Genomic DNA, 25,259 nt, shown 5'->3' with positions numbered 1-25,259 from the left:
TAGGGTCATAGAGAGATCGAGCCAATCTTAGCAGCTTTTGGCATACACTCATATACTCCCTCAAACTCCTTTACACTAGGACATTTTATAGTTCCTAATTAACCTAATAAGCATGCCTTCAGAATGTGGAAGGACATGCAGACACTTCCCATAAAGTGGCCTGGCTGATAATCAGATCCTGGTCTCTAGAGCTATGGGAAACCTGACCACTACACCACCCTTATTTGAAATGCATAATAAGAAATATATTAATAGCAACAGACTGAAGGAAACATGTATTATCTATCTTGATACCTGCTCATTTTTCTGAAGCATTAACCATCCTGAAATCAGTATTCATGGAGTCATCACAGTATAAACTTTTATTTAAAGAGGAAAGAAACATTCTGAATATTTATGCTAAAGCAGATTTCTTAGGCACTAATTAATAGAAATCATTTCAGTGTTAGTGCAGGACTCTCACCAAAAAACATATCCAAGCAATAGAAAGTGGAGAGACTGAACACTTTCACTTCTGTCCCAACAGCAGATGTGAGTACAGGCTTCTTATTTACCAGCTAACGGAATTATCATGGACACTTTCCTCATACATTGACCAAAATTCCGCTATAGAACATTTGAAACATGAATGAACTTTTTTAAAGTGAGATTACAAGAGATGAAATATTAATCTCACTTAATGATTATTTTGACTTTCAGCTGATCTGATTTGTAAATACATATAATACAGCCTTCAGTTTGCTTTCCAAACACCAACAAAAGTAGTGTATTTAGATTGGAATTCACAAAGTCATATCATAAGGACATATTGTGTAATCTTCGAAAAACTGCAGTTATCTAAAAAGTAAAAAAAAAAAGTGCAGTATTTATCAAAAAACAGTCTGTGATTTTCAATAGCAAATCAATCCCATGTTTCATATGATGTAACTGATGTCTAAACAGCACAGCCCACTCTACGTTTTTATACAATTCACAATTACAGTGTTAGACTTGTCAAGCACTACTGTTAAAGTGTTTCAGATAAGTGCTATGTCAACAAAGCAGATGTGTGAGATGTCTGTGTGAGCTTTGCCTGCCTGAGCTTTTACAATGTGCCAGCAAGTGGCTCTAGAGATAAGGTCTGCCAGAGTGAATGCAGAACTGTGTTATGGACAAGATGGGTTCTCTGACAAAGCAAGCAGCTTCTTGTTGATTATCTGCAGTTCTTCAACAAATCAGCAAGTAATGTGTGAGAAGTGGAACTCTGCTCTCAGGCTAAAGAGACAACTGACATCTGCAGTTTGTGGGTTGTAGAAGGAAATATTCACCATACGACACATCTTTATGGCTTTTCTTTTAAACAACAACAACAGCATTATAACTTCTCAAAATGTGATATTTATCAGAATTGCTACAATGATAGCGTAACAGAGTCCAATGTACAACCATTTATAATGCAGCACACTGACACTTCCACAGTAAATAAGCGTTAAGATTTGTATGTATTAAAGTTTACACAAGAAAACACACCTTCTCAATTACATCCAAAATCAACAAGATCAAAAAGCACATAGAGACAACATCTTAAAAAGTTTAGAAAATTTTAGATAATTTAAAAACTATACTGTGACAACTACCTATAGCAATTTGATAGTAGATTTTTAACCTAGATAGTGTCACTATACTTATGAAGACGCTCTTTACCTCTAACACTTTACAAATACTGATTTTTATTTATGTATTTGTTAAAGAGCTGTGTGTGTTTTTGGAATATGAAGGTGGCGTTACACTGCAATAAAAAAAAATAGCTTGACAGTCCTGACCAAACTGAATACTCTCAGTTTATGGAGAAAAAATAAGCACAGATTGCATTTAGAACAGATATTTTTGTATTAATATTTCAGTTTCAACTATTATCAAGCTGAGTTCCTAGACATTTAAATCCAGTCACTATGTATACCTACTCTACCAGAATAAGAAGATAACATACAGATTTCTTTCCTTATAAAGTTAAACATAATTTCTTTTTTCTTTTTAATCAAGGGGACGGGCTTGCTAAACAATCCACTTAATCTGAATGATGGTTATTGTCCTCCCCAGATGTTCACTTCAATCACTGGAGTGAGTCTGGTGTCCATTTCACTTTTGGTTCCTGAATTGTACCCAATGATGCCAGGGTTGACTTTGGCCCCACACAACCCTGAATTGTATTAAGCAACTTTAAAAATATTACATCGTAAATAGTTTAGTAAATTGGTAGACATAATGATTAACTCTCAAAAATATGGTTCCCTTTAACTTTAATACATATGTGACGTATAAACATCTCTTTAGAATCATGTCATCCATCCATTCATGTTCTGTTTGATTCACGACCATGGGGAAAATCCTTTTAACACTTAATGGAATTTTTATTCATCCACAGATCCACTACCTGAACTTGTTTTTTCCACAACAGGTTGTGGGGAAGCACAGCCTACAAAAACAGTACCAGAGGCAATGAGGAAACTGACCCAAAGAAGGACACTACTCCTTTTTCTGGGTATGTCCATGCACAACTAACACATTTAGTGTGGCCAATTAACCTAATATATACATGGTTGGTTCTCATTAACATCCTATCCTTAATTTCAGTAAATCTCCTGGATATCAGTCTCTTTCTACACTGTCAGTAGTGATCCATAATATACCAGAAGTGACTTCCCATCCCTTTTTGAGCTGAAAATCATCATTGAATTATTTAAATAACTTTTTTTTTCAATGTGGATCCGGCCGCTTCCCTAACTCGGGATGTCTGACAATCAAGCAATGTAGAGAAACATGCAAACTACTAAAGCATGACTCAGAGACAATCAAATATTTTCAAAGAATAAATCTTCCATATTATGCTTTAAAAATTGTTTCTAAATGAATTGTAAGACTGCAATTGTGCTGAATAAAATAATTTCTTGTCATCTGGACGCACACTTGAACGCCCCTTCTTAAAGGCCTGCTAACACGCCTTTCTCCTTTGCGCTTTAATGATCGAAATAACTCAACGACAAGCGGACCTTAAAATCCCGCCCGTGTTTCAACGCAAACCAATAAGGATCGCCGGAAGTGGAACCTTGTCTGCTGATGACGAGCAGCCGTTCGTGTTCCTAGACGAGAGTAATCGATCATCACATGGTGGCAGCGCAACAAAAATGCCCGTAAGTTGTAATAATAAACGAAAAGAAATGACGAAACTTGCGTGTACACTGAGAAAGTAAAGTTCTCAGATGGAGTGGCACATATATGTTCGCAAGTGTTGGACTTATTAGTGTACCAGGGACGGTACGTCGAGACCCACGTTTTTCCCAAGGCAGATGTTTGCCACCTGCTTTTCATATTTTTATCAGGGCAGCTAGAATGCATGGTGTTCTCGTGCTGTGAAGATCCTTATTATAATTAGAAACGTGGCCATGGACCACTGAAATGACATGCTTTAGTTAAGACAGTTTTTCGTTTCTTTCGATTTCTCTATGACGTGCGTTAAACATGTTGTTTAGGGTGGATTCCTGCGTTGATGCTTTCTGTTCCTGTATATTAGTGACGTCGTCTTTTAATTTCTATTTTAAATAAACGCCATTAGTTCTCATTATATCGTCTGGTCATTCCTTCCCCACTGTTACTGCTATTGCGATTATCCAGTAGAACTTTACAAGCGCCTCGGTGAATAAACCGGCCATAATTCCGTGTCTCTGATAACCAATCTTCTCATAATAGATTATCATGTCAATGCTATAAAAATGACTGCGAGCAGGGGATTGATTTATGAATAATTCACCTGGGAAGAATAGCGAAAGTAAAAGTTGTTAAAAATCATTCTAAACGTTGTGCAAAGTAACATTTCTGACAGAAGCCCAAAATTACTTTAGAAATTGCCTCTTCAATTGCTTTACTCAAGTACTACACATTGGTAAAGTATGTAGGCATCGTTTGCTAATAACAATGTACTGCTTAGCTCCTTGGGTGGAGTTTGTGTTCTCTCCCCATGTCTGCGTTGGCATCCTCCAGGTGCTCCAACTTCTTCTGACAGGTCACAGATACGCAGGTTAGGTGGACAGGCTGTGCAGACTGGTGTCACGTACCAGGATTGTTCCTTCCTTGAGCCCATTTGTTTCTGAGACAGGTTCCTTCTGACCCTGCTCAGGATATACAGGTGGATGGATGGGCTTGCTGGTTTGAATCGGGGCCTTCTGTGTGTGGCCCACATCCCTAAGACATTGCAACAACAGTCCACTGCGAATATCTATCGGTTGCTCCAGAGCTTGTGCCTAGTGATACCAGGATAGGCACCCGCTTCCCCCCCCAGAGTTAAAATGGTTATAGGTGATGGATATATATTTTCTTAACATGAAAATCAGATATTATAATTGGTGTTTTACATTAAAAAGCTTAAAACATGTGTAAACAGTGTTAGAATAGCAAACCCTTTCAAGGCCATGTGGTTACATATGCCTGTGGTGGCAATAAAAAAAAAAAAATAGTTTGCTTCAGTGGTATAGTGAAATATGGGAGCACGGGGTTGGTAAGAGATGTTATTTTACTACTTTGTACTTTTCTAAAACTCCAGAAGCTATTAAAAATAACATTCCAGTCAAGCCTGTTTTAGTCTGTGGGAAAAAATACACAATAGTAAATTTGTGCAGGAAAATTGCAGACTGACAACTGAGACGAGGCATTGAATAGATTTTAAAATCCACATTCCTACAAAATAATCTGGAAAAGCCCCAATACATCCCAATGAAATGAGTGTTTCTGTCATGAGTGATTTTGGTCTTTCTATCATTTCCCTCAGGGAATATAAATGACAAATCATTCACCTGTTTTGCTTTTGCCATTAAAAGTACAATTTGTGCTATTCATGGTTTTAACATTGGTAATAATGGCTGGGTTTTGATGCCATCAGCCCACTTTCAGTAAACCATAGTCTCTAAATGAGGCTTTTATCAGACTGTACCATATTTGTGACTTTTAAAGCAGCTGTCTGCTTGCCCAGCAAATGAAGATATTTCAATTTATTTAATTTAATTAATTTAAACTGGAAACTCACAGCAAGCTCTTTGTTGCTTTTATCAAATACAGCTTTTGAGAAGTTGGCTACATGTGGTCAAATAGAGAAATAATAGTAAGATCTTTAAACTGTCAGTTATGCAGTGCCAATACAAACATTGTATTGTTTAACATAAGCATTTATGGACATTTTATATGACTTTGAGCCCAAAGGTGCTGGCCTTTAATGCTTTTATAGTTTTTAATGTTTTTAAATAGAAGACATTTGGCAGAAAGGTGAGTTAGTTTGTTGATTGTATAAGTGATTTTATTATTACTTTCTTCCTTTATTTTATTTCATAGAGGCTGACTCCATCATAAGGTAATTTGCAGTTCAACTGCTTTTCGTACACAAGTCTGTATTTTCCCATGCCAAATTTCAAATCAGTCTTTTCTGAATATAGATGTTGGATTCTTTAGGTCTCATTGTCATGTGTGAGCAGCACTCTTTTGTGATTTCACTGCCCTTAAAGACATAACACGTCTGTCACTGTGACTGAATGTATTTGTCATTTTTGAGTTATGTCCTTTTTCAAAACCTGCTTTGAACAAACGAAAACAAAGTGAGCCAAAGATATGAAGATCTGCTGTGCTTATTGTTTGCACACTATGTTAAGTTTTGTGTAATATGGTAAAATCTTCCTTTAAATGGTAAGCCATGCAAAACCTATTTAAAAGGCCCTTGGGGTGTGTTTTATTTTAACTTGAATTATAAAACAAAGGGATGTTTTGACAGTTTTTTATGGTGGGAACAGCAGTAATACAGTGGCATCTCGGTTTTTTACTAAGGGAAATAATTTAAATTGAATGTCTGCAACACAGTATAGGCATTGTTTAGTCTGGACATCTTCTTCCCAATTTTGCTTTTATCATGTTAACATTTCTACTTATACGGTCAGAATCCAGTTTTTGTCAAAACATAATGTGATTAAAACCCGTGGAACTTGTTTTCTATGATGATGATTCTTGACATTACTCTTAATTTTTTAAGGTATCACCCTAAAAATATTTAAACTGTTAACTCCTGCTACTCTTTAGCATGCCAGCTGTATGTCAGAGTTGTTAGTAAAAATTACACTACTTAGATATGAAAACTTACCTGTTCTTAAAAGAAAAAAGTAAAAGGCTGTGTTTTTTTTATTCATTGACTTGTTTTTTTTATGTACATATATTTTGAATTACATTTTCAAGCATATATTGATTTATTTCCAATTTTAAAAATCAAAGCGTTTTTACTATATGTTCATTACACATTTCCCTGTTATTGTATTAAGTTGTACTTACTTGAAAGAAAAAAAAAATAAATCTGTTTTATAAATCGATCACTCAATCATTATTTCATTTCTAAATCAAGGCTGATCTCGAAATGTAAAGTTTGATTTTCCTAGTGATTGTTGAACAGAATTATGTAAAGTTATTAATGTGTGTTTTAATTGTATATTGATTTAACTAAATATGGTGGTGTTTGAAAAATTGAACTGCTAGTTTCCCCCAAATAGTAAATCTCTTTAGTATTTAATAAGAATTAGTTCTTATTTTTTCTAAAGGTTTTAAAGCTATATATTTTAAGTATATATTCATGAAACATGCAGACCTAAAATAGAATGTAAAGAACTTCGCGTTAAGAATTCTTAACTCATATTGACCATGTCCTGCAGTATTATCAACAGATGGGCTTATAGGCACCATAGTTTAATTACCATAAACCTTTCTGCCACCAGAAAATTTTTTTGAACTTCCAGAACATGAGATTTTGATTAAGACCAAAATAAAGGTTCTAGAACCAAATTATTTGACAAAACAGACAGAGCTAAGCATTTTACATATAGTACATAGATATATTTAATATAAAAAGAAAACCGCTAATGTGCAAAATGACGCTTTTAATTCATTAAGCATTGGCACGTCTTCTAACAACTGTTACCAAGTGTTTTCTCTCAGTTCTTCTATCCATCTGTTATCAATCCTGCTTATTCAGGGTGGGGTTGCCAGAGCCAGTTCTAGCAGCACTGTGTACTAGGCAGATCCTAACCCTGAATGGGGCAGCACTTAATTGTAGCGCACACTTGCAGCCACCTTCATCTACAGCAGCCCAATTTGGAGATGTTGTTTAATCAAACACACCTGCCTTTGAAATGTGAGAAGAAAAGTGGTAAACCTGGGGGACATAAATCTATGCAGACATTGGATGAATATACCGTCCACACACAGACCATTCTAGATTTGGGCTTTTTTTGAATTTAGAGTTCTGGAGTGGTGGGGCAGCTGTGTTAGTCACTACATAACTGCCATACCAAATGTTTGCTGTTGTTTGGGATTTTTTTTTTAAATAGATTATCTATGTTGCATGAACAGCCTGGATCAGGTCTTGCCATTGTATTACTTTTGTGATCAGTATGCCATTCCATAATGCAGGATTTCTGCCTCTTTAATCCATTCTTCGGTGCATTTGATAGAATCTTGAGGATCATTTTCACATAATCAAGAACTGGATGTTCTTTTGTTTTAAGTATGAATTAAAGTTCCTTCAGTGGTAGAAAGCCATCTAGTCTTAAATCGCATTTGCTGTAGGCATTACCCATTCAAAGAACTTTCTTTTAGAAATCTACAGGATCATTTGGATGCTCTTTAACACACTTAATAAGAACCATGATATTCCTTTTTGGTATCAAATGTATTTTTTTTTTTCTGTCTACCATTCAATAGTTGGTTTTGAGCTTGCATTTTGGCATTTTTATAGGTATTAGAGACATTTAGAGATGCTAGGGTTGTGGCCGTCAGTTTCCTTTGGGTATTTTGTGTATGTTTCTTTTCTGCTTAGTGGGATAATGTTTATATCTAATAAGAGTCCTGGTTTTCAGTGTTACTATTTCTAAAGTATTTCCCTAACTTCTAATTGAATGAATTATGAAATAGAAAGAGGAGTATACACCTCTGCTCAGACTGTAGAGCACATACTTTACTCTCCTTAATGTTGTCTAAGGTCTCTTGAGGTCCTGGCATGCTGTAGTACACTGACAGATATCGCTAAACTCCTTAGATATCTTACATTTATGTCAGACCATTGTGGTTTGGTTTTTAGTGGTTAACTTGGTGTTCATTTTTTTTAGCACCCAGCTATACTTAAGTTATTGTAGTGAGTACACCTCATCTTTTATTTCCTTTACATATAAACATTCTTATTTATCCCTTTTTTGTGTTGCTTACATCAAGTTGCTCTTAATGGCACTTAAAATGTATGGATGGAAGCCATTGCTTTCAAATAAAAATATGATCAATTTTTGATTAATGAGGTAATGTATCTTTTGAAGAATTTTTCAAACCTATTCATAAACTTTTACTCTTCTTTTTTTGAACATTTAATTTAAGCCATTGCAGTATTTAATTATATTTATTTATATTGCAGTATTTCAGCAGTTCCTGGCAATTGGCTTTTCTAGCTGGTATAAGACCTACTAACAGAGTGCAGCATAAAGAGCCTAACAAAAGGCTTCAAATGCAGAGGGGATGTCATGTACTCTCAACAAAATATTTTAATATCTTACTTAGAAACACCACATTTAAAGATTGCTAAGGGCACATGCTAGCACAAATGAGTAAACTCCATGTAAAGTCCCTACATATTTGTAGTGAATGCACTTTTAATGTACTGTGTTAGTATTTCTTATTTTTATTTGTTGCAGCAATGAGTTTATAAGTATCACACTTCAAGGGAGATCAGTCCATCCTTTTATTTCATAATCCCGGATTCCAGTACGGGATCGAGAGGCCTGAGCCTATCCTGGCTGCACAAGGAACAAGGCAAGAGAAATCCAATCACCGGGCACACTCGGTTACACACGCACACTAATGCCAATATTAAGTTGTGAGTTAATCAATTCTACATTTCTTTGGGATGTTCAAGGAAACCAGACTACTCATAAGGACCTGTAAATATGGGGATAATGTGTAAATCCTGCATGGGTAGTGTGTGGATGAGGTTTGTATCCACAAAATTAAAGCATATAAATCTACAGTGCCCTATTTAAGGAGCATGCAGTACACATAGACACAACAACATTTATTTATATAGCACATTTTCATACAAACAGTAGCTCAAAGTGCTTTACATATTAAAGAATAGAAAAATGAAAGACACAATTATAAAACAAAATAAATCAACATTAACATCGAATAAGAGTAAGGTTCAATGGCCAGGGGGGACAGAAAAAACAAAACTCCAGACGGCTGGAGAAAAAAATAACTTATACACTTATACATATAAGACACTTATATTTGAAAGTCCTCTCTGGCAGTAGTGGTGGCTCTGAGGCTAGGGATCTGTGCTAGCAATCGAAATCCTGTAAATGCTGCAGGTAATTTCACTCCGCTAGGCCCTTAAACTGTGTCCAGCCCTGCAAGCAGGTTGTCCAGCTTGCCAGGAGAACTTGGGTGGGGGGTTGGTGGCAGGATTGGCACTCTAGCCACTGTTAAAAACCTCACACTGTTCGATTCCATTTGAACTAGTGTGGTGCTGAGGATCCTAATTTCGGATCCTGGGGCTGTATCATTGCATGCTCCCAACTGCTCTCTTCTTTATAAGCCTTTCAGACAGCATTATGAACATGTAAACTCCATTGTGACAGTAACTGGGCCAGAATTCAAACTACAGCCTCTGTAGATGTGAGGCAACAGAGTTTGAATTCTGACCCAGTTACTATCAGAATAGAGTTGACTTGTTCTCCTCTCATTTACCACACACATTCCAAAGACATACTGATGGGTAACTCTGTATTGGCACAGCATTAGTGAGCATGGGTTTGACCTGGTGACTGTCGGTGTATGCTTTGTCCCCTGTGATCTTGAACTAAATTAAGCATGTGCAAAGATGGATGGTTAAGGCTAGTGTCAAACTAGACCAGAGTCTAAAATATTCTGTTGATGCATCTAATGTTTGGAACTGTCTGTAGGTCCTTGAAGTTTGGTCTTCCTTCAGAGACCAATGTAGTGAGTTTCTGGTTATTTCTTTGGGTGTTGGAAGTGGTTTTCCTAGTCTCCCAAACATTCAATGTGCACAAGACTTTGAGTACAATCCCATAAATTCCCCGACTAAAAGACTGAGGCTTAATTCTGTGCTTCATTATTGTGTGTGTAGACTGGCTTTCGGTTAAAGTGCGATTATTTATTTATTTATTTTTTTTCCTTCCTGTTTTTGCAGAACATGATTATTTCCTTGCATTTAGTTGATGTTGTGGAGCATGATCTCAAGGCAGATTTGATTTAGCTAACTGGACCAGATACTTGGAGATAATTTAAGGCACACATACACACCTTATGCTCATTTGATATTTTTAACCTTGTGTCCCACTACATTCCACATGTGTCAAGCAAAGCAGTTTTTGACAGCTGAATATACAGTAAGTTGAATAAAGAGGACATTTAACTGTTTATTACTTTTCTGTTTTCTATAGTTTGTTGTGCATTCAGTAGTTAAAACTATTTTTATATATGTTTTGATGGACTACCTTTTTAAATTATATATGGTGAAACTGCAGTATTGTTTTGATGTTTGTTTTTACTTTTTAACATTTTAAATTTTTTTTTTTTTTTTAAGATGTCAAATCAGTATAGACTGGCTTCTTTTCCATAACTTGCCATAATGGTTTCTAAAAGGAAGCTTAAGAATATCACAGTTTTTTGGCAAATAAAATTTGCATTCATTTTTGAAGCTACTTGTTGAGAAATTAAATACAAAAATGGTCAGTGTTATGATGAAAGTGGACTATCGTTGCAGAATTACATTCACAGGTCACCTGCCCTAAAGTAACTCCAAAATACCCAATTTCAGAACCCATCTGACTTTGCAGGGGGTATACAGGGTCTGACAGTATCCAGCCAGTGTTGCATTTCAGAAGGGTGTTGAACCACTCACATAATCCTCTTGCAGGAGAGAGGTGTGTGTAAATGTCCCTTCCAGGTCATGGCTAAAAATGGGTATTTAGGGAACTTGCAGCGTAGAATTGCACTGAACCACTGATTTTATTGTTCATGAAATCTTAAATGCTAAATCCTACCTGCTAAGGACAGGAGGACACCCTCACATCTGAATAAAAATGTTTTTACTCCTGTTTCAATTTCTACCAAGGGCTCGGATATATAGGATCGCTTTTGAGTGTTGGAAATCACTTTTTTGTGAATCTTGCTAGCACCTGAGATGTAGTACTGTCCTTGCGGTTCATTTCTCATTACTGTGTTTGTGTTATATGTACAGTATATACTATATTTTTATGAAACCCATTGTAGTTTCTGTGATTTTTAAGTTTCTAGGTCTAAAATACCAGTTATATAAATGTAAATGAAGAAATAAATATCCTACCTATTTTCAGGTTGGGTTTATAAATTCATATTTGGTGAAGTTAGCCTTCTATATTGTGTTTGCTTGGTAGAGAAGTCCACTTAAACCTTCCAAGTAATATTTCTCTGCCAAACATTTTGTATAAATATTACCTCTGTAATCAGTAAGGTCTGTCCACTTTAATGAAAGAGATTAGGAAAACTTCTGAAAATATATATATATTTTTCCATTTCTTCTTTAGAATGCATCTGATATCATGTTAAGTTTATCTTCTGTTGTTCAGAAAAGAAACACTTTTTTTTTTTTTTTTTTAAATATTACGCACACAAGTATATTTAAACTGCTATTTTTCACCTAGTTGAGTGGTTATTTTGAATCAAAAAGGCAAAACTATTTACCTGTCTGGTTTATTTTAGTTAGCTAAAGATTTGCTGAACCCATCCGTTACTGAAGAGAAGCAACGGCACAAGAAAAAACGATTGGTTCAGAGCCCCAATTCCTACTTCATGGATGTCAAGTGCCCTGGTGAGTAACTGCCTTCAACAGTATGATGCTGACGTTGAAATGATTCAAAGTGAAATTAAGAATGTATTCGAACTTTAGCTTTCCATATGCTTTAATAAATCATCACACGCAAACAATAACACTTCATTTTGTCCTTTTTGGCTTTTTTTTTTTTTGTTTTGTTAAGCCATGATTACACATTTCAAAATGTTACTGGGAAAATGCCAAAAATAAATGCACAATGTCCAGCCGGCAGGGAAGATAATTAATTTGGTACGAAAAGTCTCACTTAACACTTAATTTAAAATATAATTAAAAATAAAATTGGATCGCACATGGTTTCCCCATTCTGGAAATTAAGTACTTTTGTGTGTTAGAGGCTTTCCTCAAAACCAGCCTGGAGCTGCCAAACAAGATGAAGTAAGTAAATTAAGCCTGTAGTTTTTATAGTACATTTTCTTGAGCTTTCCTTGTATTTGAAAATTTTAAATTAACAAAAGCTATGCAGTAAAACACCTGACATTTTTGTCTGGCTGCTAAAAACCCAGACTCCTTTTTATTTGGTAAAGAAACTTCTGCTCCCTCTTGTCCCCAAACCAAAATTGATATTTGTTCTATATCTATGAAGAAAAAGTACAAATGAAGTGTAGCATTCTCTTCAGAACAGAATTTTTAGCCTTTACCTCAAGATTTTCTTTCTTTGTTGTAATTCAATTTTATGAGCCTTGCTGGGTGTGTACTTTATATATTTAGGAGTCCTTTTTTTATTATTATTAAATAGGCTGCTATAAGATCACCACAGTTTTCAGTCATGCCCAGACAGTTGTGCTTTGTGTAGGCTGTTCTACAGTACTCTGCCAGCCCACTGGAGGCAAAGCCAGGCTCACTGAAGGTAAGTGTGGAAATTACCTACGTAGAAGTGACATTTAGTTTAAAAAAAAATCACTTCATATTGATTGACCCCTCAAACCTATTTGTTTAAAAAATATGTGAGCATCTGCATACTGTATTATGTAAAGCCTGTGCCTATATGATGATTTTTCACGTTCTTGCTTATTTGTTTTCTGTGAGTTGTAGGAGTGTACAGGAGGAAAGATACCACTTTTGACACTTTCATGTGTATGATGGAAATCAAACATGAAATTCTGAAGTTAACCACAGTCAGAAAGGTGGTAACCACAGTAGTCTGTGTTCTCAGAAGATGATTTTCTCCCATAATATAAGATTAAGGCTTTATTTTTTCCATGTCAAAAAAGAAAAAATAATCTTTAGAACATCTAGTAGGCTTTTCTCATGTCTACATTGGCTCCTCTCCTGTTTGCCAAAGTGCACGTGGGCAAGCCTTAGCACTTCTACAACAATGTTCTCTGAACAAATGAGCCAAAAGTTTATCCGTTGTGTGCTCTCATAAAGAAAGCCTACTATGGAAATTACTGATTACCACCAAATCAGATATGGTGTTATTTGAGCGAGGACAGTTGAATGAAGACCTGGGTAAAGCTGTAGTCCTTGAAGGAATCCTGCATTTTGATTTTGTGTCAGAGTAGTTTTCAGGGGACTGTCGACCTGTTTATCTATAGTGGATTTAGGAAGTGTTCAGACCACTTAACTTTATGCACAGGTTTGTGTTGTAGATTTCATTTTACATCTACAGTATTTTTTTTAATCAATTAATTTGCCACAGGTAGACTCCAGTCAAGTTCTAGACATATCTCACGGATACTTAAAGCAAACAGTACCACAATTTGGAGTGTCACAGCAAAGTGTCTGAAAACTTATATGAACGAAAGATTTCAGTTTCTGGTGTTTTAATACATTTGGAGACCTTTCTATAAACCTGTTTCCACTGCCATTATTGGTTATTGTGTAGATTGATGGACAAAATTTGCCAAATGTATCGGTTTAAATTTAAATCTGCAGCACAATTAAGTGTGCAGAAAGTGAAGGATCTGTATACTTTCTAAATCCACTATATAGGGTGAATTAAATATGGCTTGTATATTAATGTGATTCTTGCAAGTCAAGTCAACTCCAGTGGTTTTATTGTCATACCATCTATACACAGTATTGCAGCATACAGTGGCACAAAATAACATTCTACAGGACCAAAGTGCAATTTGTACGTAAATGCAGGACAAGTGCAAAACAGGTAGAGAACTACACTTTAAATAGATATTTTAATAGGTAAATGACCCCTGCTGAGATGGTGTAGGAGAACTTGAAAGGAGCATATACAATTCAAAATTTGGAGTTGAAGCAAAATTTCATGGAGGTGTTGGTCAAAATTCAGTATCATGAGAGATCGATCAATAAGTACAGCAATTCTCTGTATGCATTTATTGGTGATGTTTCTAGTTACAGTGATTTTCATGAATTCTGCATCAGTTGGAGAGCTTTACAGAACTACCTTTCTGCGATAGATAAACTCGGTAACTGTTCACATTTTCACAGGTACTGTTGTTCTAATATTTAATAATGCAGAAAAAACTGTCTATCCATGTTGTTACCCGCGTATCCAGTTTGGAGTTGTGCACTACTGATGTCTGTCCTGACAGCACTGCACACAAGATGATGTGCCAGTCCACTGCCTTCACACTGACACTCAGTCACTCAAACAGAGCCAGTTTGCACTTGCTAAATATTCTAAGTCACACTTCTCTAGGATGTGAAAATGAAGCTGAAGTATTCAGAGGAAAACTCGCAGAGAGAGAGCGAGCATACAAACTGCACTAACTTGCTGGATCTGTGAAGCATCAGTCCCGTCCTCTGTTTAACCGTGCTACCTGCATGTTTTTTCCCCCTTGTTTTAATTTAAAACTAAAATCCATTGGACTTTTGAATTTGTTACTGTTTAAAAAAAATTGAAGGAACACCTTTTAATCAGAGTATAGCATCAAGTCAATGAAACTTCTGGGATATTGATCTGTTCAGTTAAGTAGCAGAAGGGGTTGTTAATCAGTTTCAACTGCTTTGGTGTTATTGAAATTTACAACAGGTGCACTAGAGGGGCACCAATGAGATGACCCCTAAAACAAAAGCGAGTATAGTATTTAACTATCATAATAAAAAAAAATCCTGTGACAAGACTTTTTGGAAGATTTTTTCCAAGTCCCACGAGTTGAGACTTTGATCATGAGATTATTTTAAGTCACGCCCTCCTCTCAACCATTTTCAACCGCGCACACAGTAATCTCCCCTCCCTTTTGTGTGAATGCTTTTGACAGACACATTTTCTGCTCTCTCAGCCCTTATGAAATTTTAACGTTTTCCTCACTCTAAGGTCCAAATTAAAGACATTTCTGTCCAAATCTTATTGAAGAATTTCATTATTAAGGGTTATCAACATAAAAAATGAGTACACTGGCAATCCTAGCAGCGAGACACGAAGACAAACTAACGCCAAAAATGTTGATCGGTTACACGCCAAATTGATTAAATGCGTATCAATAGACTATGCTGAAACAGTTGGTGGTGATCGTGTGTAAAATGGAAATATCAGCTTACAATATCCCGAAGAATTACTGCAACCGTTAACACCATCCGGTCTTCCAATGCACAAATTACTGTATCAAAGATAGGTAATGTAGGACATCTTCAGGTGATACACAACACCGACCTTACACAACAAAGGAGATCTTGATATGCCATTCGTATTAAAACGTTAACAGGTTCCCATTAGAATAGCTTTTGAAAAGACAACAAATCTTGGAGCCAAACATTCGAAAAAGTCATTTTATTTAATGGAGAGAGAAATGAAATTCAATCACAGGCAGTTAGTTCTATGTTGTCACGATGAAAGTTCAAACACAAAATTCAATGTGATATTGACGAAAATTTAATTCCAAAAATTGTTTCTCCTGAAGTTTTACAGTATAAAAGTAAGTTTAAAAAGTATTTGCGTGTTAATTTCAAAGCCAAACCGAACAAAATCTTATCAACGAATAACTAACGCAACATGAAACCTAATTTATATTCAAATTTATTACATTGCACTTTTTTTTAAAATTATGGTTAATTACTTGCTGTAACGTTATATATGCATGATAGAACTATTTTACAATTCCCATGAAAATAAAAATTTGTTTAAATTGTACAACCGCATCCCCCATACGCGAATAACAGAACTGCCAATAGGCTAGCTATATATATAAATTGTAATACTGCATTTGAAAAAGCAAGCCTTAGATCAGCGTTTCTCAACCTTTAAGTATTTGCGACCCGAGTTTTCATAACGGTTTCAATCGCGCCCCCCTAACGTTTTTTTGAAAGGAGCCCACTAATACCAATTTGTTCTTTTGTAATTAATGATGTATCATAGATGCATATTTTATAACACCTACTTTTATCGACATTTATCTAACTGCGTATTTTTCTAGTATCACTATAATGTAGTTTAAGTTAATTTGTTTTGCTTTCAATAGATGTATTTTTCATATTTTTGATTCTTGTTTTCTTTGTTTCACATCTTCGCGCCCCCCTTTTTGTTACTTCGCGCCCCCCTAGGGAGGCCTGCCCCACAGTTTGAGAACCACTGCCTTAATAAAAAAATTTACTAAAATGTAAATTTTTTTTTTTTTTATCTAAGTAACAGACTTGTGGCAATAAGTTCTTAAAGGTTGAAACTGACAACTGCCTAATTCCAAATGTATTTTAACTATTATCACAGCAGGCCTCTATTGTTTCTGAATTGTAAATAGCAGGCTCCTTTATAGTACAGTCGTTTACACGACTTCGTCAAGGAAGCCCAATACTCCAGTGTAACATGTAGAAAGGTGGCCCTCTAGTGTGCAAAGAAAGTTACTGCATTACAGATTTGCCTTATTTTGGTCGATGTACTCATTTTGCTCTTTAGCTTTGTGGCATATTGAAAAACCAGACATTTAACATTAATAAACCAAGTAGCCTTTTTGCATGCCTAAGTCTGTTTTGGGATTTTTATACTAATAATCTGTTACACCACTTTAAACAATCTGACAGATTGTGATGGTGAAGTGGAATTTGTTAGTAAAATTTTGGAAATATCAAATGAAAATGTTAAGCTTGACTTAAATAATTGTTTTACGGAGTAAAGCGGGTACAACAATCGATGAAGATTGTATGTAATGTATAATTTTTGATGAGCTGATGCTATATGTTTTGCATAGAAAGTGTACAACCTAAAGGAAAATTATACAGTGCCAAAGCCATGGACACTGGTAGACTGAGCTGGACGTTAATGTGTTCCTCATTCTGATTCATCAGCAAGCGGATCTAACTGTATTAGGTAGTACACATTAGAAGGAATACTGTTACTTTCCATCAGCTTCATACAAATAATCTTTACATTTATATAGCACTTCTCATTACTCAAAGCACTTTGCACTCCACGTAGGGAGAAACTGGGACGCAAACCCATGTTCTCTTTACTGCAAGGCAGCATTTTAAACACAAATCCACACTGACACAACCTCAGAAACCAATGAGAATGTCAGACATCAAAGCTCACTTTTCCTGCATCAAAATAAATTTACAATAAATTAGTCTATTTGTATGTTTAAGTTTTTATATTTCAATAATTGTACTATTTTACTTACTGATCCCATTACAGGCCACTGTTAATGACAAGGCAAATCCATCAATTCATTTTTCTTTACCCACTTACAGTGTTGTGAGGAGCATTGGGAGCAAGGAAGCATTCAGCTTTAGAAGGGACCTCATTCTGTCGCAGAGCCTACTCCCAATTTAAAGCCAGTGTAGAACCTATCCAGTCTGATTAGAATGCGGAGGGAAACGGACCGATTTTAAAAGTAAAGCAAACCTGGGAATTGAACCCGGGCTCATGGGCTGACCACTGTGCTGTCATACCAGAAGTTAGTGAGCTTGAACAGACAACACGTCTGATGTCCTGTTAAACAGTCTAATTTTGTTAGCCACATTTTTCATGCGCATGTCACCTTTTGTGTCTGGCATCACTGAAGATTTCACCGTTGCAGTTTCACAAGGTTAGGGTTGTTGTGCTCCACAAGTTGAAAGCCTGCTCAGAGTACGTATAATTTATTTATTTATTTATTTATTTATTTATTTATTTATTTTTTTTAATTTTCAGGTTGCTCATTCAGGAGAAAGCAGCACTAGGACAAAGGTGGTCCTGTTGGATCATATAAAATGTCTTGTCACATCAGCGAGCAACTGCCTTATTATGTTAATTTTTATTACTGGTGGCAGGGCTATCTAAATGTAAACTATGTACAGTAACTGAGGAATACTTGATTTTGTTCTGTGATGAAAGCCTTAAATATCTAAAGTTATAATCAGTGGTGGGCTCATTTATTTCCTTATCTTGTCAATAAAACAGTTTGCAGAGTTACTCGAAGTCTTTGCATTATTATGTGCTGCTCTTGTGCCTTTTCTTTGTTAGCTCTATATGGGTATGAAGCAAGTATGGTGCTTTTAATGCGTGACTTTTCGGTTACACTGATGTTTGTGTTCATTGGATTCTTTTGATATATCTTCAGCCTTCATAGATGTGACATTCTTTGCTTAGGAGGGACTTTGGCATCATGTCAGTGCCACATAACTGTCCTCCCATTTAATGGAGCCTGTCATCACTTAACACTTTTGACTTCAGTTCACTTTGTAACCGAGTTAACTTGCAAAAGATAATGAGTGATGTCTTCCCAGAGAATCTCCATGTGTCATGCTGTCTGATTATCTAATTACATTTTCTAGGTTTTTGCATGTCATCCCTTTAGTACCAGTGCTTCCTTCTGTTACCCAGTCAGCAAAGCCTTATTTATTAAAGATGTGCCCAAAAGGACTTTGACACGAGGGGTGGTGGTATTCTGAGCAAGTACTGCCATACTGTTCTACTGCAGGAGTCCTCGCTCTGCTGAGTGCTTCATCTGTTCACTCTTCTCTTCTCTTTTTATTAGCAGCGTATGCAAACCATTATCTGGACCAAGTGAATGACTCCAAAGTCTTGTCCCACAGTCAGTTTTTTTTTTTTTTTTCCTGCAATGAGAAGTCTGTCACTCTTCTGATACAAGATACAGGATACCATAATGATAAACCTTGTTTTCAATTGGCTGCTAGTAATGGTGATTGTAATAAGTTATTAATGTTTCAACTTGGATATATAAAAAAAAAAAAAAAAATTGTGTTTTGCATAGGTGTTTCAAAATATTCCGTACTAAAGAGGGGAGAAATGGTACAGTGCTTATGAAATGTGTATCTCCTTGGAGATTTTATTATTATGACATTAAATAACAGTGGCTGTAAAGTATTCTCCCCCATCAAGTCAGTATTTAGTAGTTACATATTTGGCAGCCATGGCATTTTTGAATATGTGTGCATAGATTCTATAAGCTTTGCATGTCTAGATACTGCCATTTGTATTTATTTTTTTTTTCTCCATTCTTTGTAACTGCTTCAGCCACAAATTATTTGGACTGAGAGCTGGACTCTGACTCGGCCACTCCTGAACATTTACATGACTTGTTTTAAGCCATTTGTAGATTTGGCTTCATTTTTGGAATTGTCTTCCTGGAAAGCAAATTTCCTCACAAGGTACGGGTTTCTTGCAGATTTAGTCAGGTCTTCCCTGTATTTGTTGCAATTGGTGTAACCCTCATAAGCCTTTCTGGGGCTGATACAGAAAAGCATCCCCAACAGTATGATGCAGTCACCCGCTGCATCAAGGTGGGAATGCTGTGTTTTTGGTGATGTGCAGTATTCAAATAGTGTTTAGTCTGATTACCAAAAAGCCATATTTTGGAGAACTGTCATCCACCTTACATCAGAGTCTTCCATATGCTTCATGGCAAACTGTAGCTGAAATGTCACTTTGCCACTCTCTAAAAAAACTGTCACTGGTTACATACCTGGCACAACTGTTGCATGCAGTTACTCCAATCTGTGATACTGCAGCGTTCTCATTGGTCTCTTGGTGCCCTCGGCCATTAGTTTTCGTCACGCTTGATCTCTTCAGTTTTTGTGGAGAACCTAAAGCATACCATCCATGCATTTCTTAATAATCCGATATACAGCAACAGGATTTCAAGGGATAGTCGCTGACAAGATATTTGTGTCGCCATTCCCTGACTTGTGCTTTTCATTCACCTTTTCACAGAGCAGCATGGAGTGTAGCTGTATTTTCCTCATGCAAGGTAGGCCCACCAAGCTGCCACCCCATAAACTGGGCCTCCGAGATAAGGTGCATTTACACTACATTCAGTTGACTAGAGATTGGTGCTTATATGGTCAAGCAAGCAAGATTTCTAAAACTATTTGATAAATGACAAATTACCTTTACAACAATTAATCACAGTAAACATTTGAATGTTGCCCAAGGGAAATTTTACTTTATTTTTGAAGAGCTCTTGAGCTGTCCACTCCTTACGGCATATTTCAAGTTGTACAAATGTGAAATATGCAATGATTCTTCGTTGAATAAATCTTTTAAATGAGACAATGCATCAACATTAACCTTGTGCAATGAGGATTCATTCAGTCAGGTACTACAGGTGTTATGCATTCCTATAGTATTTGAAAAGAGCACCATACCACTTAATTTTGATAACCAGTGTGAACTTCAATTACATATGGTCAGCTTCGACAGATTTCATATTGTACTACTAAAAACTTAACTATAACTGGGGTGGGGGGGGAAAAAAGACAATGCACAGATTAAGTTATAAAAATATATTTAACAATGAAAAACATCGCATTAAAACAGCTATACAAGTGTGTTCCATTTACAGCAGTCAAAATAAAGAATGACAAAGAAAACCAATTTTCAGAGAACAAAAAAGATCACTTTTATGTACATATGTTTCCGAAATACATTGGTATTTACAGTGTAACCAAACAATTTTAAGTAGTGCAAGTTTTGACTGGAAAGGGGGAAAAAAAGGCTACTCAGTCTTGTAAAGGCTGTTTCAGGGTGTAAATGAAGTCGCATTTGCAACTAAACATTTAAGTGAAGAAAGAAAAAAAAAAAACCACCACACACACTAGTACTGACATTTTCTCCGTTAAGAATCCTTTCGATTTTTAGGGCATGAACAGGCAGCCAATTAATCCCTTGTTGCTGACCGTATCACAATTCCCTCAAGCAGCATTATAATCCTGCTGCTAGGATTCTCAATGCCAATTGTAGTCTAGGAATAATTTGCTTACATATTGTTTCATATTTAGGTTGGGGTGGCATACCTATGGTTAATGTTTAACTGCTCTCCTATAATTTCTGGCAGTTTTAAATCCATAACGCACACACTTCCTGCTTTCAACTGTCCATAAATATTAAGTTTTTTTTTTTTAACCAACCGTATCAGCAATATACAAGGTCCATAAATTTTCTATGAGCAAGCAACTTCATCATTGGAAATACATAATACACACATTTCAGTACATTGAGAGGAAAAGTTTTTATTGTGTCTGGCACTGGACACCACCTGCCCTTGTCCCTTCATATTCATCATCCCCTTCATCAGAATATCTTCTACGCTGTTCAGATTGGTCAAAATCTGTTAATTCAACCTCCTCCATGTCATCAGTTATCATGGATGATTCCCTTGGAGGAAGTAAAGCTTCTAGCCTTGGCAACATTTTTGTTGGCAGCCAGCCATTTTCTGGAAATTTAACCTGAAGACATTTAATTGCAACAAGATTAGGGATGGAATTATGTGGCACATGTTTTAAAAAAAAGGTACATAGAAGTAAGCACAATCTTACCAAAAACTGTATGATGAGTTGTCCCTTTTCAAATGGATTTCTGTATATGGGCATGCCTTCATTGTTCACACTTTTCACATCACCATGATTTATAACATTTCCTTTAAAGAAAAGTTCACTGTTAACACAATCATGGAAAGATCTTTCCATAAAACACAGTTGGTTAGTTGTTTCCCTCATTTATTTTATGACTATCTGCTACTATAAGGGGGAAAAAAAAACTGCACCTTCCTCCAAATTTTTAATGGTACCAACAGTTCTTGTTTTTCAATATGGTGTCCTCTGCTTCTCGTGAGCGCGAGGGCTCAGTGCTTATTAAATATTTGATTAAAGTGCACCAAATGAACATAATTGATATACTATTGTAAAGCAATACCACCTCTTGATACTTTACACTGTAATTTTTACAATCTGTACGGGCATACCAAACAACCTTAAGCATTGAGCAATTTACCTGGTGAAGATGATATAACCAGTGTTCTGTTATCTAGAGTTGTCAAAGTCTTTCTGAATCCGCAAAGAGCATCAACTAGCTGAATTTCCATTTTCGTAACAAGGTTATCATCCTGTCTTTGAAAAACAGGGTGCTGTTTTTGATCAAGGACAATGATCACATCTCCCGGTTCCAGCGATGGTTCCTGATCACCCTCACCATGGAATGTAATTTTTTGACCATCTTTCATACCTGCAATTAAGCAAATAAAGTTCAGCAAAAAAAAGAAAACTTGACTAATAATTAAACACTGAAAGAATTGCTTCTATTTAGAAGTAGCCTAGGCAAAACTCAAACCTTTATCAATGTGAACTTCAAGTATTTTCTTCTTCCTTTCAACTTTCTGACCATTGCAAGTTTTACACCTGTCCTTGGAGTTGAATCTTTCACCCTGGCCTTGGCATTCCCCACACATTGTCTGGATCTGCTGAATCATGCCCGGTCCAATCTGCTGTACATGGATCTGAACCCCTTTCCCTTTACAGTTTGAGCACTTTTCCAGAGCTCCCTTTTTGCCACCATAGCCTACAGGAAAATACATAAACACATAAGCCTCCAATACTGAATGTTTAACATGCCTTATTTAGAATATGCATTTGATGATACACTGCAAGAGTCTACATAGGATTTTATGCATATTTTAATCATGTTTAAAAATGAAGAACTATAGACAACCACTTATGATGAAACAAATTAACCTAAATGTTCTCCAAACAGCAAACAAACTTCTCAAAATTACCTTCACATTTCTCACAGATGACATTCTTTTGTAAAGCAAGTTTTCTTGTGGCACCATTGTACATTTCTTCCAAGGACACAGTTAACTGGTGAACTACATTTTTTCCTGAAAATAAATGTAAAAGTAAAATATTTAAATTGCTAAGGAAAACTAACAAGAATTCTGGCACTGAAACAAAAATACCAGCAACCTCTTATCCACTGTACCCTTATTCCTTTCCTTTCTAAAATTCATACCATGTTATTGAAACAGATCTAGTTTACTAACAGAAAATATACCAATCATTCAGATTTGCTAAAATTTTAGAAAATGATAATTCACATGTCCCAATTTTCATTATCAACTACATATACTTTCTACATACATTCCCTTCCAGTACAGCTACAAAGACACAGTGTTTTGACACATTTTTAATTAAGGGAGAGACAGATGAATCCACTCAGAAACAGTCAAACAAGAAGTCCAAAGCAACTGACCCAAACTTGGCCCTAGCTACTAGGCCACAGTGGCTAGAAATTCAGGCCAGTTAATTGGAGGTATACAATAGTATGAGTATAATCCACACCTCTGACCACAAGCTCACCTCTTCTCTCTCGGTTCATTCTGCTTCCCCCACCAAAGAACATGTTGAAGATGTCCATAGGTGAAGAGAAACCACTGCTACCCATTCCACCTTCCTTGATAGCTTGTTCTCCACCTTGGTCATAAAGATCTCTCTTCTTTGGGTCAGACAGAACTTCATAGGCTTGAGATATATGTTTAAACTAAAAAAAAAAATTGCAATATTTTATTCAGGAAACCCTGTGACCTTCACTAATATCTACATATGAATTACACATGATTCTGGATAAGCAGATTAGAAAATGGGAGGGTGGATTTTTACTGCACTCCAATTAATTTGAATGTAATTATAAAAAGTAACATCTTGATAGAGTCGAAAATCTCATATACACATTAAACGTGCGTTTAACTTCCCCTCAGTGTATTACTGAACACTGACACTTGCCCAGCTGCGTTGCTTTTTAAGGACCAGGTCCATTGGGTTGACATTTGTAGAATGTGATTGCTTCACTTAGTACTTGAAAACAATGGCAGGTCCTCTGACTTAAGGGGTTTTGACATTTAAATTAATTATTACATATTTTAAAGCTAACTGTATTTAGACAAAGTTACTTAAGCGTACGTTTGTTTAATTAACGTATACTATTCAGAGCCCTGGGCTCCACTGACTTAATTCAAACCAGACTTACCATAACACCTTCATAAAAGATCAATGCGTTCTGGTAACGATGTATGAAACCTTTTATTGCATTAAATGGTCATTCTTCGCATGCAGCAATGTTGAACATTACAGAAACTCAGTTAAGTAATACATGGGGAGAAGTACAGCGTCATATTGTCTGTTAATCATGAAAACGTGCTTGCACAGTTTTAAATTTTGATACGAAATGTTGTCACTAAGTTTAAGACGTATTTCTGCCCTCCGTCAGTCTGTCACTCTTTCATATACAAATACTTCACCCACACACATAATCTGTGACAACGTTTTAGCTTAACACATTTCACTGCAGAAGGGTCATCACATCAGTGCTTCTGTAACTATGTGCAGGGCCGAGTCTGGATACTGGAAATTAAGTGAATAGAAACATAATGCAGGCAACCGAATCCTTTAGAACGTTTCCCTTGTCGCTACGCGTTCATGGAATCTGGATTCAACATACTGATGCAGTACGAACCAAGATGGGTATTCCTAAAAATACCCCGGTAAAAATATCTCTCATTTGATTCTATAAAAGAGACGGGTAACTGCGCGTTATTTTAAGAAATACCTAAAATAAAAATATAAAAAAGACACTCACTACCGAGCTATACCCATGGCAATGCTTACCTTCTCGCCCTCATTTGGGTTTTTGTCCGGGTGATACTTCAAAGCCAGCTTTCTATAGGCTTTTTTGATCTCATCAGGAGAAGCAGTGGGCTTCACACCCAGAATGTCATAGTAACCGGTTTCCCGAACCATCTCGCTGCCTTCCTGGCACAAATCAGAACGTGAATAGAAATACTAACAATATTTACAGATGTACGATCTCAACGCAACTATATCCTCTCACTACCTAGTAGATATGCAAACTGCCTGCCACACGCCGGCCTCCCTCTGTATTTATCAGCGGCCGCAGAGCAGAACTTTCTGGAGAGACAGACCCGCCTGCTGTGACGTCACACCGCCTGGAAAGTTCTCGCGGGCTGCGGAACGTCTAGTCGGCCGGCTTTCTAAAAGCGGATAGCAGATTCGAGGACTTTTGACTTGGTAAGTGAAACAGTGAGGACTGGTTTTGAAAGCCCGGTATAAAAACACTTTAGTTAATATTGTAAAACAAGCCTGCAGATGCAAATAAACGCAGTGAGCAGCCCCTCTTGTTGTA

General features: G+C 36.3%; 2 protein-coding genes across 2 annotated transcripts; one reads left to right on the top strand and one right to left on the bottom strand.

The window, feature by feature from the left end:
- Nucleotides 1-2,984: 2,984 nt before the first annotated feature.
- Nucleotides 2,985-18,239, top strand: LOC120541758 (40S ribosomal protein S27-like). The gene is made up of 4 exons (XM_039773669.1): nt 2,985-3,170; nt 11,806-11,914; nt 12,675-12,785; nt 17,979-18,239. Exons 1-4 carry the CDS (start codon nt 3,000-3,002, stop codon nt 18,005-18,007), a joined length of 420 nt encoding a protein of 139 aa, XP_039629603.1. The 5' UTR covers nt 2,985-2,999; the 3' UTR covers nt 18,008-18,239.
- Nucleotides 18,240-20,547: 2,308 nt separating this feature from the next.
- On the bottom strand, nt 20,548-25,013 carry dnaja (DnaJ heat shock protein family (Hsp40) member A). The gene is made up of 7 exons (XM_039773668.1): nt 24,725-25,013; nt 23,420-23,600; nt 22,837-22,941; nt 22,395-22,622; nt 22,059-22,289; nt 21,605-21,705; nt 20,548-21,514 (listed from the first exon to the last, which is right to left on the bottom strand). The coding sequence occupies exons 1-7, from the start codon at nt 24,854-24,856 to the stop codon at nt 21,299-21,301; spliced, it is 1,194 nt and encodes a 397-aa protein (XP_039629602.1). The 5' UTR covers nt 24,857-25,013; the 3' UTR covers nt 20,548-21,298.
- Between the last annotated feature and the right edge of the window lie 246 nt (nt 25,014-25,259).

Source organism: Polypterus senegalus, chromosome 12 (genome assembly GCF_016835505.1).
Source record: "Polypterus senegalus isolate Bchr_013 chromosome 12, ASM1683550v1, whole genome shotgun sequence".
Taxonomy (NCBI): Eukaryota; Metazoa; Chordata; class Cladistia; order Polypteriformes; family Polypteridae; genus Polypterus; species Polypterus senegalus.
This window is presented reverse-complemented; position numbering and strand designations above follow the sequence as displayed.

Coding starts and splice junctions, on each gene's coding strand:
- LOC120541758 (XM_039773669.1), top strand. CDS start 3,000: ATGATCGAAATAACTCAACGACAAGCGGACCTTAAAATCCCGCCCGTG. Junction 3,171..11,805: donor GCAGCGCAACAAAAATGCCC/GTAAGTTGTAAT, acceptor GGTTTATTTTAG/TTAGCTAAAGATTTGCTGAA. Junction 11,915..12,674: donor CATGGATGTCAAGTGCCCTG/GTGAGTAACTGC, acceptor ATTATTAAATAG/GCTGCTATAAGATCACCACA.
- dnaja (XM_039773668.1), bottom strand. CDS start 24,856: ATGGTTCGGGAAACCGGTTACTATGACATTCTGGGTGTGAAGCCCACT. Junction 22,942..23,419: donor AATGAACCGAGAGAGAAGAG/GTGAGCTTGTGG, acceptor ATTTATTTTCAG/GAAAAAATGTAGTTCACCAG. Junction 22,623..22,836: donor CATCTGTGAGAAATGTGAAG/GTAATTTTGAGA, acceptor ATTTTCCTGTAG/GCTATGGTGGCAAAAAGGGA.